The sequence below is a fragment of the Zingiber officinale genome, unplaced genomic scaffold (genome assembly GCF_018446385.1).
Source record: "Zingiber officinale cultivar Zhangliang unplaced genomic scaffold, Zo_v1.1 ctg249, whole genome shotgun sequence".
NCBI lineage: Eukaryota > Viridiplantae > Streptophyta > Magnoliopsida > Zingiberales > Zingiberaceae > Zingiber > Zingiber officinale.
The window spans coordinates 246,331-267,449 of record NW_024589920.1 but is presented as its reverse complement, the minus strand read 5'-3'; the positions used below and the strand labels follow the sequence as shown (position 1 = coordinate 267,449).

Genomic DNA, 21,119 nt, shown 5'->3' with positions numbered 1-21,119 from the left:
TTTTAAAGGTTGAAAATAGATGCCAACTGATTAATTATACGTATAGATTTTGATTAGTATTAACATTTTGACCCTTTAATTATGATTTATAGATTCTCTTATATCCTAAAATTTTAAAATGCTTGATTTTTTTATTTTTAAGTTATATATTTACTAATTATCAACTCGTGTCTTTCAAATTTTTTTTTTTTTAAACTATCATAAGATTCTAGATAAGATAAATAAAACAATAATGTTTTTATACCTAATTAATTTTAATTATAAAGTAATTTATATGTTTTTAATTTATTTTATAAATTATTTTTATATATTTATAATTAAATATTTACAATGTTCTTGATGTAAAAAAAATTAAGTTGCCTGATGTTTTTCAATTAACAATGATGTATTCGGAGGAATTGACCTAATTTTTTTTATCATCTTAAAATCAAAGAGTAGGCTAGTACATAAAACTCCCATTAATATAGAGTTTTGAGGAAGGGTGGGAGTGGACTATACTGAATCTATTATATGTAGTTTTATCATTCATTATAAGAGTCGGTTAACGTAATGCTCCCATCAATGTATAATTTTAAGAAAAGATCAAAATACATTATAATATAAAGGTGGAATTCACCACCCAACGACCTCACACGCCCAATCCAACGACAATTTATGAGAAGAGATAAATTAGGAAGCCACAGTTGATCACCATGGGGAAGACATTTTTCTCGGCTTCGCCAAGATTCAACCCCTTGGCCTATTGTAGTAATATCCGTCCCGTAGTAGTCAATGTTGACGCTAGAATTCATACACTTTATTAATGATAATATGTGGTATATAAATACCATTACAAGTGAAAAATAGAAAAACACATAAAATAGAAAATAAATAAATATTTTATAATAATAATTATTCTCTAATAATTAGGAAACAAATAAGTATTTACTAATAATAATTATTTCTTAATAGTCAACTCAACTGTGCTCCGGGGCATAGATTAAATCACATTGAATTTATTATATGTAGTCTTATCTTTCATTACAAGAGACTCTTTCGCGACTTAGATTCATAATCGCAAGGTGACACTGTAATATATCGAAAAGGACGAATAACCATGAGGAAATTTTTAGAAAATTTTCGGAGCTTGTATGACGAGTTTAAGATGATGTATATATAAGCTTGGGAAAAACCTGTTTGGAATACCCAAAAATGAAAGTTGATTGAGGAATTTAACCTAGGATTTAATTAAAACCCTAAGTTTATAACATTCCATTTCTTTTCCTTCTCTTCCTTACCCATGCCCTAGGTTCCCCACGCCGATTCCCTCTCCTAACTAATTGCCTACCCCAACTCGACGACGGCTCGCTTCCTCTTCTCCCACGCATACAAAAACCATCGGCCAAGCTTCTTCTCCTCCTTTGGCATCGCGTCGCCCTACACCAGATGCCACTGCCAACTCCAGATCCGCCGGCTTCCCTTTCTTCTTCTTCTTCCATCTCTGCACGGGCGCACCCCAACGCCACCGCCGACCAAGTTTCTTCCTTCCTGTCTCAGAGTCATCTTCGGCCAAGGAGAGGATCTGTGCCCTAGTTTCCACCCGAATTCCCCTTTCTTCGCCTTGATATGCTTCGACGCCGCATCAACCACTAAATCGGCGCCAACCGATCACTCGCCACCGGAGGCTTGAGCTCTCCCATCTTCACCACTGAGCGCCTCCCCTCTGCCCTAGCTCTCCCGATCTCTTCCTCTTCACTGATCTAGATCATGGAATCCTTGTGCTGGCTGGAATACTTGCAGGTATTGGCGATACGAACAGAACCTAGAGATTAGTGGAAGGTAGGGTTCTTGTTTCACGTTTGTGGATTGAGGTTTGGGTTGATACCTTGATATGAATGTGTGATTTTTGATTTAGGGCTTTTGAATTGTTGTGGCAATTTTGCTTCAGCTGAGGATTTGGAAGAAGGAGGTTGTTAAGGATAGTTTTTATGTCAAGCATTGACCCGATCAATAAATGTATTGGAATTGGTTTAAATCTAATTGTGAATGCTTGTGGATATCCAAAACCGATGTAGTGGTTGTTGTTTGAGGAGGAATTGATAAATGAGTATGATGGACCCAATTTGGGTTAGCTAATTTGGTGGAATCATTTAGGACAATCCACATTGAGGTTCCTAATGAAATTAGGATTTAGTTTAGTTAGTTGCAGTTGGACTTTGCTAAAATTATATGCATGTTGTTACAGGACTCTGATTCGAAACGAGCGTATCGATGTGGGAGCTATCTTATACAATCTCTATTTTTGAGGCGGATACCTTTGACTTATCTTTTTGATATTGTCATTCTGATATGCTTAGTGAGTTATAACTAGTAGTAATAGTTATGTTGATATCTTCTTAGTATGTCACTACTTGATACCCGTAGTATACCTATTTTGTTATTTGTTGTGCATTTATATGTATGTCCTTTTTGATTCTTGCTATGTGTACTTATGTAGTGACATACAATGCGTTACCGGATACATGTCTAGCTAGTAGATATACTTGGCTTGTGTACCCAATTTTATTACTTGACATATGTACCTAGATTTATCATCTGACATGTGTACCTAGATCATTGTTATGGACTTGGTTTCCTTTTTGGTACACATTATGAGGAGGCTGGTATTTTTAGGATTTACATGCTTAGTGTCATGCACCATTTTGCATGATTGTAAGCTGTGCGATTGTCGGCTCCATTGTTGTTGAGCATATCGCCAGTTACATGACCTGCACACACACACAACCACTCATGGGTTGGTGGTATTTCAGGCAGGGTGTGTATGCAGTTTGCTCTGTCAAGGCTTCGTTGGTTCGCTCATGGGTAGTGGTGACTGCAGCGTGGTAGCGGGCAGGGATCCCTCGTCTTGACTATGACATAGGGAGATGAGAGCTTTGGTGTAACAACCCGGCCCTTTTGGCCTCTTGGGCGGCCCTTGTGGCGGCCCAACTGACGACCCTTATGTCGTCGGCCCATTTGGCGACCTCTCATATCGTCGACCGACGACCCTTTGGCCGTGCCGTTACTCACTAGGACTTTCCACCCTGGTAGTGGATTTTTGCCTCCCCCAGGATTCGAACTCTAGACCTCCAGGCTTAAGTACTAGAGTTTATGAATCCTGGTAACCAAGTGCATCTCACTTGATTCCTGGTACTAGAGTTTCTCATTTGGCGGCCCATTTGGCGACCCTCGGGTCATCGACCGTCGGCCCTTATGTCGTCGGCCCATTGGCGACCTCTCATGTCGTCGACCGATGACCCTTGGGCGTGCCGTTACTCACTAGGACTTTCCACCCATGACAGTGGATGTTTGCCTCCCCGAGGATTCGAACTCTAAACCTCCAGGCTTAAGTATTAGAGTTTATGAATCCTGGTAACCAAGTGAGATCAAGGGTCATCGGTCGACGACATAAGGGCCGACGGTCGACGACCCGAGGGTCGCCAAATGGGCCGCCAAATGGGTCGGGTCGTTACATTTGGCTCCCTCGCTCTGTTTGGGGTAGGAGGATAGGTGTACTCCGACAGCATCCTGTCTACTCGGTCACTCAGGAGTAGTGATGACAGAGTGCACAGTTGTCATAACTCTACCTACTCGATCTCACCATCGCGTGTGAGGTGGCTGACTGACGTCATGGGTGACCATGTCATTTGCATCATATGTATGGATTGCATTTATTGTTTGTGATTACTGCATATTGGATGTTGTATTTTTGTGGTTGCATATGCTTGACATGTATATAGGAGACATGAGATATTTGGTTTGACGACCCTTATATCCGGATAGGAGGTCCTGGTGAGGACAGTTTCTTTGTTTGTCCAGTTTTTTGCATTTCCTGTTATTGATCAGGAGACTGTACTCCATGATTATTACTGATAGCTATATCTTATTATGCATGTCAGTTCGATACCCGCTGAGTTCTTGAACTTACCCCGTTGCTTATTTCCTATTTCATGTTGAAGCTGTCAGGAGGTTCCAGTCGTTAGTCCCCACTCCGTGTTGTGACGGTTTTCTGTTTTCAGTATTTATTTTCTTGTTATGTATATACATGCTGGTGATGCGTGTGCCTTGCACTCGTGGATTTTATATTGTGATTTGGGTATGCTACCCATGTTTTCCGCTGTGAAGATTTTTCCATTGTGTTGTGTTTTCCTCGCTATAGTGGAGTAAGTATTATTATAAACTGGGTGGTTGTGTAGTCAGCAAGAGGCTGATTTATTATAAACTGCGTGGAATGTTCATTTGTTGTATTATATATGTTCCGGCCATATTGGCCGAGGTTTGAGAGGCCTTGAGGGCTGTGTAGACAAGTTTTAGATTGTCACCCGTACAAGGGAGATATTATTGAAATTTCATCGGTAAGGACTCCCTCGGGACGTGACAGACACGATAATAACTTTATAGTTAAGTCAATGCCTTTTTATCATCTCAATATTTATTTATATTTAGGAGCCTTAAATTTAGTTGTTTATTACGCTATTTTTATTTCTCCAATCATTTCAAAGAGATTTGTATTAATAATTAATTGTAGAAGTGTAAACGAGTCAAATCGATCTAAAATTTATGGTATTTAAGTTTATTTGATAAGATAATCAAGTTACGTCGAGTTTAAAATAAACTAAGCTATTGAATAATTGTTGAGGTTGGTTTAAACTTATTTTCAGTTTAATTTATTTAGATATTATCTATTTCTCAATTTTTTTTTTTATTATTTAAATTTTTTTACATTTTAAATTTATTCACGAACACTATTTATCTCTATAGTGGTAGTCAAAAATGTCTATATCAAAGATAGAAAATCAAATCAAATCAAAGTCACCCTATAATTTTCAATAAATTCCTTCCCTAATCATCACAGTTCCTCAAATATAAAACCACTGTTTACTTCAATTCTCTAATAATTTATGTGTATTTTTAAATAAATAAAATTTTATTTATTTATTTAATCAAAATATAATTTTCTTTATTTATAAAAAAAAGCAAAAAAAAATCATATTAATTGGGAAAGCATTTGCTACCATACCAAAATCATAACAAAGAATCAAGAGTCACCCACCCCATCCCTTTCCATTCCCTCCCTCCCTCCCTTTCCATTCCCTCCCCAACCCTCCCCGCCATTTTATATACCAACAAACAGAATCGCCTCCTACAATCATCATCTTCTTCTTCCTCGGTGGGGTTGGGCGGCGCTCCATGATGGTGGTGGAGCCATGAGTTGCCCATGCCGCTCACTCTTCCGGACCACACCGCTGCCGCTTGCTGCGACCTTCTGTGCAGCGAGGACGCCAGCCAGCTCGCCGAGGGCACGCTGTGTGAGGGCGGCGCCGTGGACGCTGCTTCGCCTCCGGTAGAGTTCCCCGACGACTCGGACGAGTCCATCGCCGGGTTCATCGAGTGCGCCGCTGACTACTCGCCCGGCCGCGACTACCCTGACCGATTCCGGTCTAACTCGCTCGACTCGGTCGCGCGCGAAGAAGCCGTCGCCTGGATCCTCAGGGTTCCCCTCTCTGTTTCCCTCTGGTGCGTGATGGATTTCTCAGGCGGTGACTTGTTAGATTGAGCCTGCGTTTTCTGTTTCAGGTGCAGGCATACTACTGCTTCCGTCCGCTGACGGCGTATCTTGCCGTAAACTACATGGATCGTGTCCTCTCTTCTCATCGTTTACCGGTGAGTTGAGTTTTAAGATTGAAGTTTAGGGCTTCGCAGTTTACATAGATTTAACAACGAACACGGTGTGTTTGATGATTTAATATGATTAAAGGAGTGAACCATGAACTAAAATGCCACTATTTTGGGGATATAGAGGACTTCGTTTGTCCTATACATAAAAAGAGAAAATTTGATGGTTCTCTTATATAGAGGCAAATCAAAGAAGATCCTCTTGGCTTCAATTTGTATGTTCTTTTCCCTTTTTTGTGTACTGCTAAGATTTGGTTGATTATTGAAAGTGATCATTTGGTTAAGGGGTCTACTTTATCTAAGACATGAGACATGAGACATGAGACATGAGGTGAAGGAAATATATAAAGACAATACAAGAAGATGAAGATTTAGATTTCAGAAAGTCCTATTATCATGGAACTGTGTGTTGTTAGTTTCTTTTGGAGATTAAATGTGCATAACCTCGTCTATGATGATTCTACATGTGCAGCAAAATGAATGGGCATTGCAACTTTTATCTGTGGCATGCCTCTCTCTGGCTGCCAAGATGGATGAAACAATTCTTCCATCTCTGTTAGACTTGCAGGTAATCGGATTCAGACTCTAATTCTTTGCTATGTATTTACCTTTATAAATACTTGATCTGCTCTTCTTTAAATGAGCTCAGGTTGAGCGCGCTAAGTTTATTTTTGAGCCTCGAACAATTATCAGAATGGAGCTTCTTGTGCTGACTGCATTGAATTGGAGGCTCCGATCCGTCACACCTTTCACTTTCATTAGCTTCTTTGCTCACAAGATCGACTCAGTAGGAAAATATGCACAATATTTGGTTGCGCTGGCCACTGAAATTACACTTGCAACTATGAAAGGTTACAGAGTTAGGATCTTATTAAGTATGTATGATAGGGAACTCTTTTTTATTACTAATCTGAAACTTGTGGCATAACAGATGTAAGGTTCCTGAGTCACTGCCCATCATCACTTGCAGCTGCAGCCATAATCCGCTCAACTGATGAGATTGTGGGTCTGGATTCTATTAACCCTGAAGCTGCAGCTTCTTGGTGCGCTGGATTGACAGAGGTAAGTTCTTGCGTTGAAGATGCCGAAGGATGTTATCTAACTTACAAAGTGTGTCGTGTTGCATTTCTCTTATTTGTAGGAGGGGATTGCCAATTGCTATCAGTCAATGGAGAATGTTATCACCAATATCTCAAAGAGACCTTCTATGATACTTTCAAACCTTAGAGTAGCCACTTCAATTGACATGGGACAAAGGATCCCTTCCTCTTCTTCTTCACCTAACACAAGAAGGAAACTGAACAACAATTGCTCATCAGTGGATAGTGGGAAGGAGGGCTTATAGAAACCATATATATTTATATATACTGCCCCTTTTTTGGTTAAGGCTTTAGGAAGTAAGACCAGATGCTTCTTTGGGAGTTGCAGATTCCTCATCATTTTTCAAAGTGAGGGGATGTTAGCCAAGTGATTAGGATACTGGTCTGCAACAATGTGCCTAATCAGCAGCTAGAGTGGGAGGACATTTTTTTTTTCCTGTTCTTGAAGTTCTTTAATTTATGGCACTTTGCTATTGATTCAGAATGCAATAGCAAAGTGTTGGAGATCCTCAATGGAGGGGGATCTGCCATTGTGGTAAAGTAGTTGTTCTTGCTTGTGTTGTTTGTGGGAATTATTAAAGTCAAGTCTGAATTAATTGTCGAAGGGAGGCGAGCAACTGGTGGGTCTCCTTTTACAGCCACAGTAAAGAGGGGATGCCATTAACAAAGCTGGCTGGCAACATGATCGAATCTGTTTTCCTTAGATATACATAAAACTGTGTGATTGTAAGCATCATGCATGAATTATTGAAGCATGCATGTCCACCTGGAGAAAGATGCCTATTCATCCAACTTCAGCCTGAGGTCTATGGCTAAGGCTAGTATTTGTCTTGTACAAAGGTTAATAAGGCCTTTTCAATGTCGAGTTAATCTTATTCAATAAAAAAGGATGCGTCATGTTGGCTCGCCATTCACTTTCTGTTGGGTAAACGAAGCTTTCAGTGAGCAGCGTAATGAAGAATCAATTGACTGAGAAGGAGTTAGGTGGCAAATTCCATCCATTTACTGGAGCAAAACTTGAATTCAAAGATCAATGCACAGCTTCAGCATGAGCAGCATTAACCACTCTTCTACCGTAGGGACAGGACAGGACACGACATGAGAGTCGTGGCTCAATAATTTCCAGCAGTGTTCGAGATTGGTGAGTGATGGCAAAAGCTTGTGACCCCACATGAAATGCGCCTGTTCTAGCAGGCAATTCATACGTAGGAGTCTGTCTTCCGTATCCTCTTCAGATTCCAACAAATACAACGGTTTAGTAATAACCTATGGCACACTTTGCTATAATTAAAAGATTTAAAAGATAAGAGACAAAGGGACGTATCATAAAAGCACAGAGCAGCTTTACTCCGCTCTCTGCTTTGGCCTCGACCCAAGGCAAGACCGAGTAGTTGTTGTTCCATGGATGTACGATAAACCACATCAATGTACAGTGAATGCTCACTCACGAGAAAGGAAGCTAGGTATAGAACCAACAAAACAGACAAGGAAATGGCTTCCAACTCAGACTAAACTCCAATACATCCAACCAATTGTACAGCTCATCGAGAAAGAAGAGAGCAATCCCAATCCCAGCCTTGTTTCCCGCGCAGCTTCTGCTGATCAAGAACAAGAACCATGACCAAGTCTAATGCTGCAAATCAAGCTGGGACCATTGCTTCTTGAAAGAGATAGAGGGAGAGAGAGAATGCATCTACCAAGAATTAAGAGGGTCCCTGCACCCACTTTAAAAAGGTTAAGGATGAGGTCCAGGACCTCTCTAGCTGCTCATGTTATCATTTAAGGGGTCTATTTTAAACTTGTCCCAATATGGCTATTCGAAGCACATCCACACAGAATGTATTTCCAGCCAAGTGCCTCGTCTGCAGCAGCTCCAAACTTGCACGCACTTGATATTGTGGTTGACATAATGAAGCATCCAATCCGTTTCCTTTTGCTCAAAGTGCAAAGCCAGAGATTGCTTTCCTATCATGCACCATTTCCCACCACACTCACCTTTCTCCGAGTGAGGAATCCTATGAATCAGCTCATCAGTCCACGACCGCCCTTCACTTCGATCCCACACACATCATAAAAAGTCTTGCGGATGCCGAGTGTTCTTTAGTGGTGTCATTCTTGCATCATGCTTCGGAGACGTGGTGTCTGCTTTAGGGGTGCTGTTCGCAAAGAGGAAGTTGCCTTTACAATTGATTGATGGTCACGAATTTGAATTGCTGAAATAAAACCGAGCACAATAAATTCTTCTTGAGGATCCACATTGATCGAGAGCTATGTGGGTCGAGCTGCCCATTTGAAATGTTTTGCTCAAAGCTTCTGGGGCTTAAGCTGGAAAGCTGCAGTCTTATCTATCAACCTTTGCTTCAAAAAATTCTTCTACCTACTGCTGCTGTATTAAATGGATTCTGACAAAGTCCGTTGTTCAATCATCAGAGGCCACCATCTAGTCGTAGCGCATGATCTTCCGTTTCATTACACTTTTCTGATCTTTTAGTTTCTGCCATCATTATCTACAAACGCAAAAGGAACTTTGAAGGCGGGTCAGCAATACCCTATAATTAACCACATAGTTTGAGGATACAAAGCCATCTTAAAGCAACTCCTCTGATATATATATGTTGAAATTGCTCCACTTAGCAGGGCATAATCAGCTAATACTATCAGGTTGGTGTGGAAGCATACAGAGAAAAGTTTGTCCCATGGAAGGCATTTTGTGGCTGCAAGCCGAAATGAAGTTGATACACATGAAAAACTGTCCTGGAATGTGCATATACTTTAGCAGATGTGCTAACCAACAACGGCTAAGATCAAGTGCCTCAGACAAAACCTTCTGCAGAAAGTGAAGCTGATTTGTCTGAATTGGAATTACACAGAAATAACCCTGTGGCTTGGGATCGGCCAAGGCTCATCAGTGCTCAAAGCATATGCTCCCTTCAGGAAGATATGGGGGATTTCTACATGTAACTACCAGAAGCAAGTATAACTGAATAAGGAGGAATGGTGAATTGATGCTGCTAGCTGCAAGCAACATTTGGGCAATTGATCGAACAGGTTGAGGATGCAAGTGAGCAACTTGACATTCTAACCAATCAGTAGGCCGGATTGACCCACCGGTTCTATCGACCCGCATAGCCCATCAACTCTAACTGGCCCGCCTGATTCACTTATTGTCACATCTGATTCCCTTATTTTTATTTATTTAATTTGAGTTTTGAAATAGTGAGATATTTTTTTTTCCATATTCCTTTTTAATATTCAAAATACCTTATTGTTGTGAATGTTAAATTTTTTAAAGGCAAAAATATCTATTTAATTTTTTATAGTTAAAATAATTTACTTTAAATAGTGGTTTGGCTAAATTACTTTAGAGGCCTTAATAGCATCTATTTATTCTAAGGAAAAAATAGTTTATGATCATACCTTTATTTCATTCTAATGCAATTCAGATTTGCAACATAACTCAATCTTAGATAAATATTTCTTAATTCTTAAGATATTAACTTATTATACTAGTTAAAAAAAATTTATTATTCAATTTTCTCTTTTAAGTTCATAGTAACAATATTTTTTAACCAAATGGGAATAAATAGATAAGGGATACGCCACTTGTACAACAATTAATTTGTTAGTTATGTACCCTACTTTGAATCACAATCTAAACACATACGTGACACAAAAGATAATGCATAATATGTAAGGAATTTAGGACGATAAATACGTGAAAGCGCATGGAAAACATCTAATTCCTTCAAAAGATTCATACGAAAGGAAATCATATACTAAAATTTACATAAGAAGGGAGTTATACATTTGTTGCGTGCCCTTCGCAATCCTGACAATAATATTTCTTTAGATGCGGATCTTAGCGCGATCAAGTGGTCACGTCTTTATGGTATCCACACGAACAAGTCTCGTTTGCCTCACAAACTCACAAAGTAGAGAATGAAGCAACCAAAGATTGTGGTAGCAACCCTTCTTGGAAGTTTCGGCCAAGTGGAAGAGAGGAGGAAGAAGAGCAAGAACACCAAAAACTCATTATGAAAATGAATCCAAAAACCCCTTTTTATAGATTCATGAAATTGACTCACGCCTTAATATCAATTGTCTTAATTGATATTAATATTTGTCTTCATCCAATGAATCCAATGCATGAGCAATTCAAATTATTCATTCTTCATCCAATGCATCCAATGCATGAGTACTTCAAGTTGTACACTCCTTTTTCTTCATAAATTCAAATTCATGAAATCACTTAATGAGTTCAACTCATTAATCATCAATCTAATTGACTTAATGAGTCTAATTCAAATTGGACTCAATCCAATAGTTGGATCCAATTGAGTCTAACTCAATGAGTCTAATTTGAATTAGATTTAATCCAATGATCCATCATATGAATCCATCTCCATTGACTTATTTTTTATGTGTGACCCAATAGGTTCTCGTAATATTGACAATGTATCCAAATCAACATTTAGATACATAAGCAATGAATGACATCTAATAAGGCATCATTGCTACCCAAGTGACAAGAATGTCGAGATCCGACTTAACCTTTTCATGGCTATTATCTTGTATGACTCAATCCTTCTATCCTTAATATCTAGATTGATCAATAAGGCATAGACCGTGTCATTCTCTTATCAATCTTTGTGTTTCTTGATCTCTAAGTAGATACACTCAATCAAATTAGCTCAATATCACATATTGACTTATTTAAACATGACTATACATTCTTGTGTCCTACTAATCAAGGGGCCTACAGATATCACTTCCATTATATGGAAGGGATAGATCCCATCTACATTACTCACATCCCTCCACATAAGGAACCGTAGTGACTTCAGGTCTAAGGACTATTCATGCTTAGTCACATGAGAACGTTTATGACACTCATATAACGATCAATGAAACATTCTCATGGCGGGCCATTCAGTATATATTCTCTAATATATACTCATGTGCTAATCTGATATCTTATACCATAACTTATGAGATTAAGTCATCCTTTGACTTACATGCTAGTCTCAATACATTAATATTGTTCTTGCATATTAATGCTTGATTAGGAATAGTTAAGAGTAGTGTTCTTTGTATATCTACAATATCTTACTATCAATTAGTCCAATTGATATATTGTATATTAGAACCTCCTACACTAGGACATTATTATACTTATTCATTTGACACTGAATTGAAGTAAATGTAATAACAAACTTTGCCTTTATTAATAATGAAATATGATATAAAAAAAGTCATTTACAATCATCTCATAATTGATATTAGGGCTAATACTATAATTATAAAAGCTTACCGACTGAAAAATATACATTAGTCCATAACTTTGATAATACATTCTACATAGAAGATAAATTTAGTTACCAATTGAATTAAAGATGAAAAAAATAGTTCATTTTATTTTAAAAATTAATCAAACTGATCAAAATTTAGATACTAATTATATTAATCAAACTAGTTTAACACAAATATTGAATGAAGTGAAAAATAACTAAAATGAGATCAAACTAAATCCACCTTATTTGCCTGTTGATTGACGCATCTAATTACTTGATTTGTCGATCTGCATGGTTTGCTTAGCTTGACTTCCTTGTCTAACCCAATAGGTTTAATGACGTCGAGTAGGATAACAATTATCCTACGAGCTAATGAAAATATTGAAGTAGAAGGCAAGAAGAGAATTACCCAAAAAAAATATTCATAATAGAGGATTATTTCCTGAAATAACTAAATACATTACTTATATAACTCCAGACCTTAAGATAAAATAAATGAAAATAAATCCTAATGTTATATAAATTGTAATTTCTATCTTGTAAAGAAAGGATTTTTTTTTAAAAGAATAAATAAATTATTAACAAACTCACCATCCTAAAATTTTGAAATATAGTAAAATCCAAAAAAAAAAAATAAATACAAAAGATAGAAAATATAAAAGATACCTTAAATACCCAAAAAGTAAAAATTACCAAAAATAATAATAAAAATCTATGAATGCTCCTACATCATGTTGATGATCAACCCGAATCCGTTAACGGATAAGAATAAGAATATATGGTTGGCAGTATTTTTCTTATTATTCAATAGTCTTCAACCCCAATCTATCTATTAATAATAGAAATAAGAACGCGTGGTTGGGAGTATTTCTCTGATTCAATGGATAGGAATGAGACGCTTTTGTGATTAGGATTTATTTTTCTATTCAACGGTGTAGATTGCATGGTGAGTACTATAAATACTCTCTCCTGTATTTAGGTTAATGCATCCATCAAAACCAAATTAGTGTATAATTTTCAATATATAGTGCGAATTATTCTTTATCTTTTTTTTTTTTTTAAATTATGAGTAATCCTCAAAAGTGTTGTAGTGTTTTTTATTGTCGGTATAATACAAGTAATTTATTTACTTATTTTGGGTCAAATTCTCAACAATTGGTATTAGAGTGGAACAATCAAGGATTGTTCTTAGTGGAGTTATCTTGAATCATGAGGAGTTTTATACTTTAATCAAACTTGTTTGGTACAATCAAAGTCTTTTCGGCACAATGGGCGACCTTCAAGTAGTAGGAGGAATCAAGAAGCTCAGAGTTAGATCCAACAACTCCTATTAGGGAAACTATGATAAAGAGAATAATTATCTATAATTTGAGACCAGAATATCAAGAGTTTGTTGCGGTTATATAGGGATGGCCAACGCAACAATCGCTTCTTGAGTTTCAAAATTTAATTGTAGGTCAAGAAGCTATGGCTAAGCAAATGGGAGGAGTCTTGGAAAGGGTGGGGTGGAGTGCTCTACACCAGCAAAAGTAAGGTCAACTTCAAGCGACACATTGGCGATGGATCTAAAAAAGTTGGTGATAAGGTGAAAAGTTATCAAGAAAATTGAGGCCCTTGTCTAGGCGGTGCCCCAAAGAATCACAATGACAGTAGAAAGTTTGTTGGCAAATGTTACAACTATGGGAAGGTGGACCACATGGCAAAATATTGTTGGACTAAGAAAAAGCTTATTCAAAGTAATACTGCTACTTCCAGTTTTAAGGAGAATAGCAAAGATGATTGGGATACCGAAGCTTTGATTGTTATGGAGGAAAAATAATTAGCTTTTACAGCAAAAATGATCGGATCATAGATTTAGGCTGCTCAAATCACATGACACGTGACAAAGAAAAGTTGTAAAACTTGCTTGAATATAAGGGAGCTCATATAGTGGTGACAACTGACAACTCAAGATTACCAATAACTCACATTGGTAATACAATAATTACATCTTAATATAATTCTAACTAGGTGCCACTTCAAGATGTCTATCATGTCCCAGGAATGAAGAAGAATTTGCTATCTGTGGTTCAATTAATATTATCATATCACTATGTTCTATTTGGTCCTCATAATGTAAAAACTTATCGAAACCTTAAAATCTTAGAAACACTGACAATGGAGGGGCAACAATTAGAGTCGATTTACATGATCTCAGTAGAGTTTGCATATATAGACAAGATAAAGAAAAGTGAAACAATAGATGCTTGACATATGTGGTTAACATCATGTTAACTATTCCAAGTTAAACATGACGATGAAAAAGTTGATGCTTAAGGGGCTTCCTCAACTAGACATGCAAACATGTGGCAAAAAGGTGATTCGCTCGCCCCCAGCGCCCCCGCCAACCCGTCCCTAGGCCAAGACGGAGGAGGTAAATCACGGGTAGCTACTAGCCATTAGTACAAATGGCCAAGACATGGGGGAGGTTATGCTCGGTCACGCTGAGTTTCGACCCCAAGATCTCATGTGGCAACACCCCATGCCTTAACCATCGCACCGCCCCGAGGGGACAACTAGACATGCAAACATTACATAACTAGACATGCAAACATGCACGATATGTACAGGATGTCAGTATGGTAAAGCACACCTATTAATCATATTAGGAGCCAAATTTTAAAGCAAATGAACCATTAGAGTTAGTCCACTTTGATGTATTCAGGCCTATTAAACAACCATCATTTGGTGGTATGCAGTACATGATGACAGTCATTGATAACTTTTCAAGGTATGTATGGATTTTATTTATGAAAGAAAAATATGATACATTCTCAAAGTTTAAAGAGTTCAAGTAGTCAGTTGAAGAAGAATTGGGAAAGAAGGTATGTTATTTGTGCATAGACAATGGGGGAAACTATAGCTCAAGAGAGTTCTCTCAATACTTAGGAGAAAGTCGAATATACCATCAATACAAATGTGCCAACACACTACAGCAGAATGGTGTAATGGAAAGAAAAAACCAACATCTTGTAGAAATTTGTCGAGTATGCTTCATGACGAGAATATACCTGGGCAGTTTTGGACTAAAGCTGTCACGCCCCGGGGGCAGTCCCTGTCTGAAAAATTTCGGCAGCATCTTCCTTGTACGGGTGACAATCTAAAACTTCCTACAACAATCCAGATACCTCGGCCAATACGACCGAAACATATGTATAAATAATAAACAACAACCACATAGTATGATAGTAAACAAACCAAACTAAAACAACGATACGAAAACCACCTCAATATTCCTACTCAACTACACCCATAAAGCTCAAAACTTATATCCTACTCAACTACACCCATAAAATACAAATCAAATCAACTTACTTCTTCTGCCGTCCAGGCAGGCATGTAGCAGAACATATCCAAATAAAACCCAATGAAAATAAAGGAGCATACAAGATCCAAGTGCCAAAACCAGAACAAGTCTAAAATATAGTCTAATAAGAAAACCAAAAGTCCAAATAAATATCCTCGCGATCTGCAGGGGAACTAGCGATTGGAACTCTCCGGATAGCCTCAACCTGAAAATAGTAATAACAACGGGATGAGTCAACTCCTCAGCGGGTAATACTGACATGCATAGTAAGAAAATAACCAATAGCAATAATTATGCGTACAGTCTCCTGATATAGGAATGATAAATGCAAACTGAAATATATAGAAGAAAAACTGTACTAACTAGTACCTGGTATAAGGATAACAAGGGCGTCAGACCCAGACTATCATAAATCTTGTATGCATGTCAAACATATGCATCCACCAAATATGCATCATATAAGTGCAACAAACACAAGCAATAAATGCATCAATGTGTATGATGCCAATGACATATTCTGGTCACCCCTCCTGTCAGTCAGCCATCTCACACACGATGGTGAGACCCAGTGGGTAGGGCTATGACAACCGTGCACTCTGCCATCACTGCTCCTAATGAGTGATCGAGTGGACGGGATGCTGTCGGAGTACACCTATCCTCCTACCCCAAATCATAAGTGGGGGAGCACAATGCTCTCATCTCCCTGAGCCAGTCTAGAGGAGGGATCCCTGTCCTGCTACAATGCTACGTCATACTACCCATGAGCGGACCAACGGAGCCCTTGACAGAGCAATCTGCTGCAACACACCCTGCCTGATAGAAACCACTAACCTATGAGTGGTTGTGTGTGCAGATTCATGTAACTGGCGATGTGCTCAACAATAATGGAGCCAACAATCGCACAACATGCAATCATGCGAGATGATGCATGACACTAAGCATGGAAATATCTTGATCCTATCCATCTCTACCAAAATGTGTACCAAAAGACATATGGATCAAATAATATGGTCTAGGTACACAGGTCAAATAAGGTATAAAAAACTAGATTCTGAACATAATAAGACATGGTTATATCACTACCTCTATAAGCATATAAAATCAGGTGGGTTCTAACATGGAATGCATAACAAGTAAGCAAAAGCAAGCATGTAACAGGTATCCGGTAGTGACAAACCGATGCAGATAAGAAATATAATTATTACTACTTGTTAAAAACTATTATGCATATCAAATGACATATCTAAAAAGATAAGTCAAGGTACCCGCCTCCAATAGGAAGGTCCAATCTGGTCCAAATCCGACGTCGAGATGCTCGTCTCGCGTCAAAGTCCTATGTCACCAATATATATACATTTTTATTTAGCTACAACTCAAATGAATAGTCAAATAAAAATCCTTAACAACAATTTAGGGAAAGACCCTAAACCATAAACCTCAACCTACCTAAATTAAATCCAACAGTTAATTAGGGTTAGTTACATAATCCCCAATCAACCCTTAGATTAATAATCCAATCCTAATTTCATTTACACATAAACAACTAATTACGTAATTCATTTCCTACACTTACCTAAATTAACATCGCTGTTGAAGTTAGCAAAGATCTTTACCTAACTTTCCTCTTCCTCGGTGATGGCAGCAGATCCAATCAGATGTTGATGGTGGCACTAGGTCAAGTTGTTGCCTAACTTGTAGACGACACTATCCAGAACCCACTGCTAGGCATCCTTCACCATTAGACCATACCCATAATGATATCAAAACACAAGCCTCTGTGAATCTAGAACCCAAAGGTAAACGGACTTACCCAACCAGCAGTTTCCCTCTTTGGCGAAAATCGGCATAGTGAAGAGAGGCTAGGGCTAATAGGATCTGGTGCAGTGAAGAGAGGAGGCGCCAACGATTGTGGTGGTGGCAGCGAAGGATCAGGGAAAGCAGGCGACTGCGACAGTGGAAACTGGGGCACGGTGCGGCGCTCAGGCGACTATGACTAGGGCACAGCAAGACCGGCAACACCACTACTCCGGTGAGGGGTAGCGCAGTGCGGATGTCGATCAGTGCAAGGAGGAGACAGCGCGATCAGAATCTAGGGAGAGGCTCGAGCGTTGCCGGCGCTTGGGCAAGGAACTCGGCGTCGGGCGATGTAGAGAAATCAGGAGAGAAGGAAGATCGGCGCTGCTCAGTGTCGGGAGAAGCAGAGGAAGTGACGCGAGGGAGGGCGGCGCCGGTTTGGGAGGAGTGGTAAGGGCGTGAGAGGAGAAACAACTCGGCAAGGAGGTTAGGGCACGGGCACGCGGGAGGAGAAAACGGAGGAAAGAAAAAGAAATAGAAAAATAAAAAGAAATAAAAGAAAAGGAAAAAATTTGACTTTTCCTCGTTAAAACGGGGTAGCCTAAACAGGATTTCCCGGGGCCCAGTTTTTATCCCTGTAATCGAAGTCATACGGTCTCCGAAAAATTCCAAAAAAATTTCTAAAAATTTATGAAAAATCCCTTATGGTTATTCACCCTTTTTCGGTATTTTACATTCTCCCTCACTAATAAAAATTTGGTCCTCAAATTTTCGTTATCTACCATAATCAAGTACTAACAACAGATAAAGAATATAAATGCTGAACGATAAATTTAACTCACATACCTCAAGTGAAAAGGTGGGGGTATCGAGCTCTGATCGTATTCTCGAGCTCCCGGTGGCCTCCTCGTCTGAATGATGCTGCCATCCGACTTTAACCAGTCGGATAGTCTTGTTTCGCAGTCGACGCTCTTTCTGGTCCAAAATCCGTACCGAAACCTCCTTGTAGGTGGCGTCAGGCTGAAGGGGAACTGGTATATCAAATAGCACATGTGCTGGGTTGGCTATGTATCTCCTCAGCATAGACACGTGGAATACATCGTGAATGCTTACTAGGGACGGTGGTAGTGCCAGACGATAAGCTACCGCTCCAATCCTCTCCAAGATCTGGAAAGGTCCAATGTAGCGCGGAGCTAGCTTACCTCTGAGGCCAAATCTCTTCACCCCTTTCATGGGTGAGACTCGCAGAAAAACATGGTCACCAGTAGAGAACTCCAGGGGTCTCCGTCTCCGATCAATATAACTCTTCTGGCGGTCATGCGCCTCTGACATCCTCCGTCTGATAGTACGGACCAACTCCGCCTCCTGCTGAGCTCTATGAGGCCCTAGCAACTGGGTCTCCCCAACCTCATCCAGAGGGTGGGTGTCCGATAAGGCCTACCATACAACGTTTCAAACGGTGCCATCTGGATAACCGAATGAAAGCTGTTGTTGTAAGCAAACTCTACCAATGGCAAATGGTCCTCCCAACTGCCTCCGAAATCCAATACACAAGATCTCAGCAAGTCCTATAGAGTTTGAATGCCCGCTCTGACTGTCCATCCGTCTGCGGATGGAAAGCTGTAGTGAAACAGAGCTGAGTACCCAAGGCCTGCTGTAGACTCTGCCAGAATCGGAACATGAACCGAGTGTCTCTATCCGAAATAATACTCAAAGGAACACCATGTAATATGATAATCTCTCGGCAATACAGATCTTCCAATCGATCCAGGGATTCAGTCTTCCGGATCGCTAAGAAGTACGTCGATTTGGTTAATCGATCAACGATTACCCAAATCGCGTCATGGCCTCGTCGTGTCCTAGGCAAACCCACCACAAAATTCATAGTAATATGATCCCATTTCCACTCTGGAATCGGAATCCTCTGTAGTAATCCGGAAGGTCTCTGGTGCTCCGCCTTCGCCTGCTGACAGACAAGACATCTAGCTACGAATTCTGTGATGTCTTTCATCATACTGTTCCACCAGTAGGAACGCCTTAAATCACGATACATGCGGGTTCCGCCTGGGTGGATAGCAAATCGAGAGCAATGAGCCTCCTGAAGTAGCTCCTGTAAGACCGGGTTAGACTGAGGTACGCATAATCTACCTCGGAAATATATAATACCCTCCTTATCTCGGGTGAATTCGATCTGCTGCTCGAAAGTTATCTGGCTGCTAATGAACTGAAAATGCTAATCACCAGCCTGGGTTTCTCGAATCCTCATCCTGATCGACGACTAAGCAACCATGGTAATAAGAATACCCTGCTCTGTCTGTCCCTGTTCCTGAAGGCCCAACACGGAGAAACCCTGAATCAAGTCCGTGACTGAAGCTCGGTGGCAAGCCAAAGTCCCTCTAGACTTCCTACTGAGTGCATCGGCAACCACATTAGCTTTCCCCGGATGGTAGCTAATGGTACAGTTATAATCCTTCAGGAACTCCGTCCATCTCCTCTGTCGGAGATTGAGTTCCTTCTGAGTGAACAGGTATTTGAGACTCTTATGATCAGTGAGAATATCAAATGTAATACCGTATAGGTGATGCCGCCAAATCTTCAGAGCAAATACAATGGCGGCCAACTCTAGATCATGTACTGGGTAGTTCTTCTCATGCTCCTTCAACTGACGAGAGCAAATATCCTGCCGTGCTGCATCAGGACAGCGCCCAAACCCTGAAGAGATGCGTCAGTGTAGAGTACAAATCTGTCCTCTCCGGAGGGTAAAACCAAAATCGGAGCCGACACTAATCTCCGCTTCAGCTCCTGGAAGCTGGTCTCGCAATCTTCTATCCAAGTGAACTTCACGCCTTTCTTGGTCAGGCATGTCAGCGGCATAGCAATCCGGGAGAACCCCTCGACGAACCGTCTGTAATATCTAGCTAGTCCCATAAAACTGCAGATCTCCTGTACTAATTTCGGCTGCTCCCAACTGGTGACAGACTCTAAATCATCTTTAAATCCATCCAAGTCATCTCGGCCATGGAAGCTATCATCCTCCATGATAAAACTAAATCGTCCTTGGAACAAATTTTGAGTGTAGTCAAAGGGAAGAAAGTGACATTTCATTTTCTTCTTCATCTTCTCTCAATCTCTGATCTTGGCGTTGTCTTGTCAGTCTCATAAACATTACAAGTGCTCCCACCATGCTAATCTAGACTTCTAAGTTTGAAGATAACCAGCTTCACCTTTATCCGATCCAGAACTTACTTATAGTTGAAGATCTATTCTACTTTTTGATCCAATCAATAAAATTCTTTGTATGTGATGTATTAAAAAATTCGAGTAGACCAGCTCGAAGTATGAGTTCTCCATATAAATCAACTTGATCACGTGCCTCACAATTTTTATGAATTCACACCATTTCCACTAGGTGTTGAGATAAATCTATAACTCACCTCTGTAAATCCTCATTCTTCAATCATCTTTCACAGTATTCGATTTCCTCCATCGGAACCTACATATCGCGACCACAACCACCTTCCATTGGATCTGATCCGCTCTGATACTAACTGACATCGATTATCCTACAGGCTAATGAGAAGGAAGATTGGAGGAGAAGCCAAGAATAGAATTATATATTTTTTTTATTTAGAATAGAGGATTATTTCCTCAAATAGCTAAATAAATACAGAAAGGAAATAAATCTAAATATATAGACTATAATTCTTATTGGTAAAGAAAGGAAAATAAATTTAAAAAAAACTAAAAAAAATATTAATAGACTCACAATCCTAAAATTTTTAAACGAATAAAAATAAAAAAAAATAAAATAGAAAATACCACAAATACCTTAAATATATAAAAAAATAAAAATTACCAAAAAAATAATAATAAAAATCTACATCAGCTAACTAT

The 21,119-nt window shown here is 39.3% G+C and overlaps 1 protein-coding gene across 1 annotated transcript; it reads left to right on the top strand.

The window, feature by feature from the left end:
* The first annotated feature begins 5,076 nt into the window (after positions 1-5,076).
* LOC122037276 (cyclin-D2-1-like) lies at positions 5,077-7,229 on the top strand. Its single transcript, XM_042596728.1, has 6 exons — positions 5,077-5,512; positions 5,596-5,682; positions 6,167-6,262; positions 6,344-6,545; positions 6,626-6,756; positions 6,836-7,229. The coding sequence occupies exons 1-6, from the start codon at positions 5,237-5,239 to the stop codon at positions 7,037-7,039; spliced, it is 996 nt and encodes a 331-aa protein (XP_042452662.1). The 5' UTR covers positions 5,077-5,236; the 3' UTR covers positions 7,040-7,229.
* Positions 7,230-21,119: the final 13,890 nt, after the last annotated feature.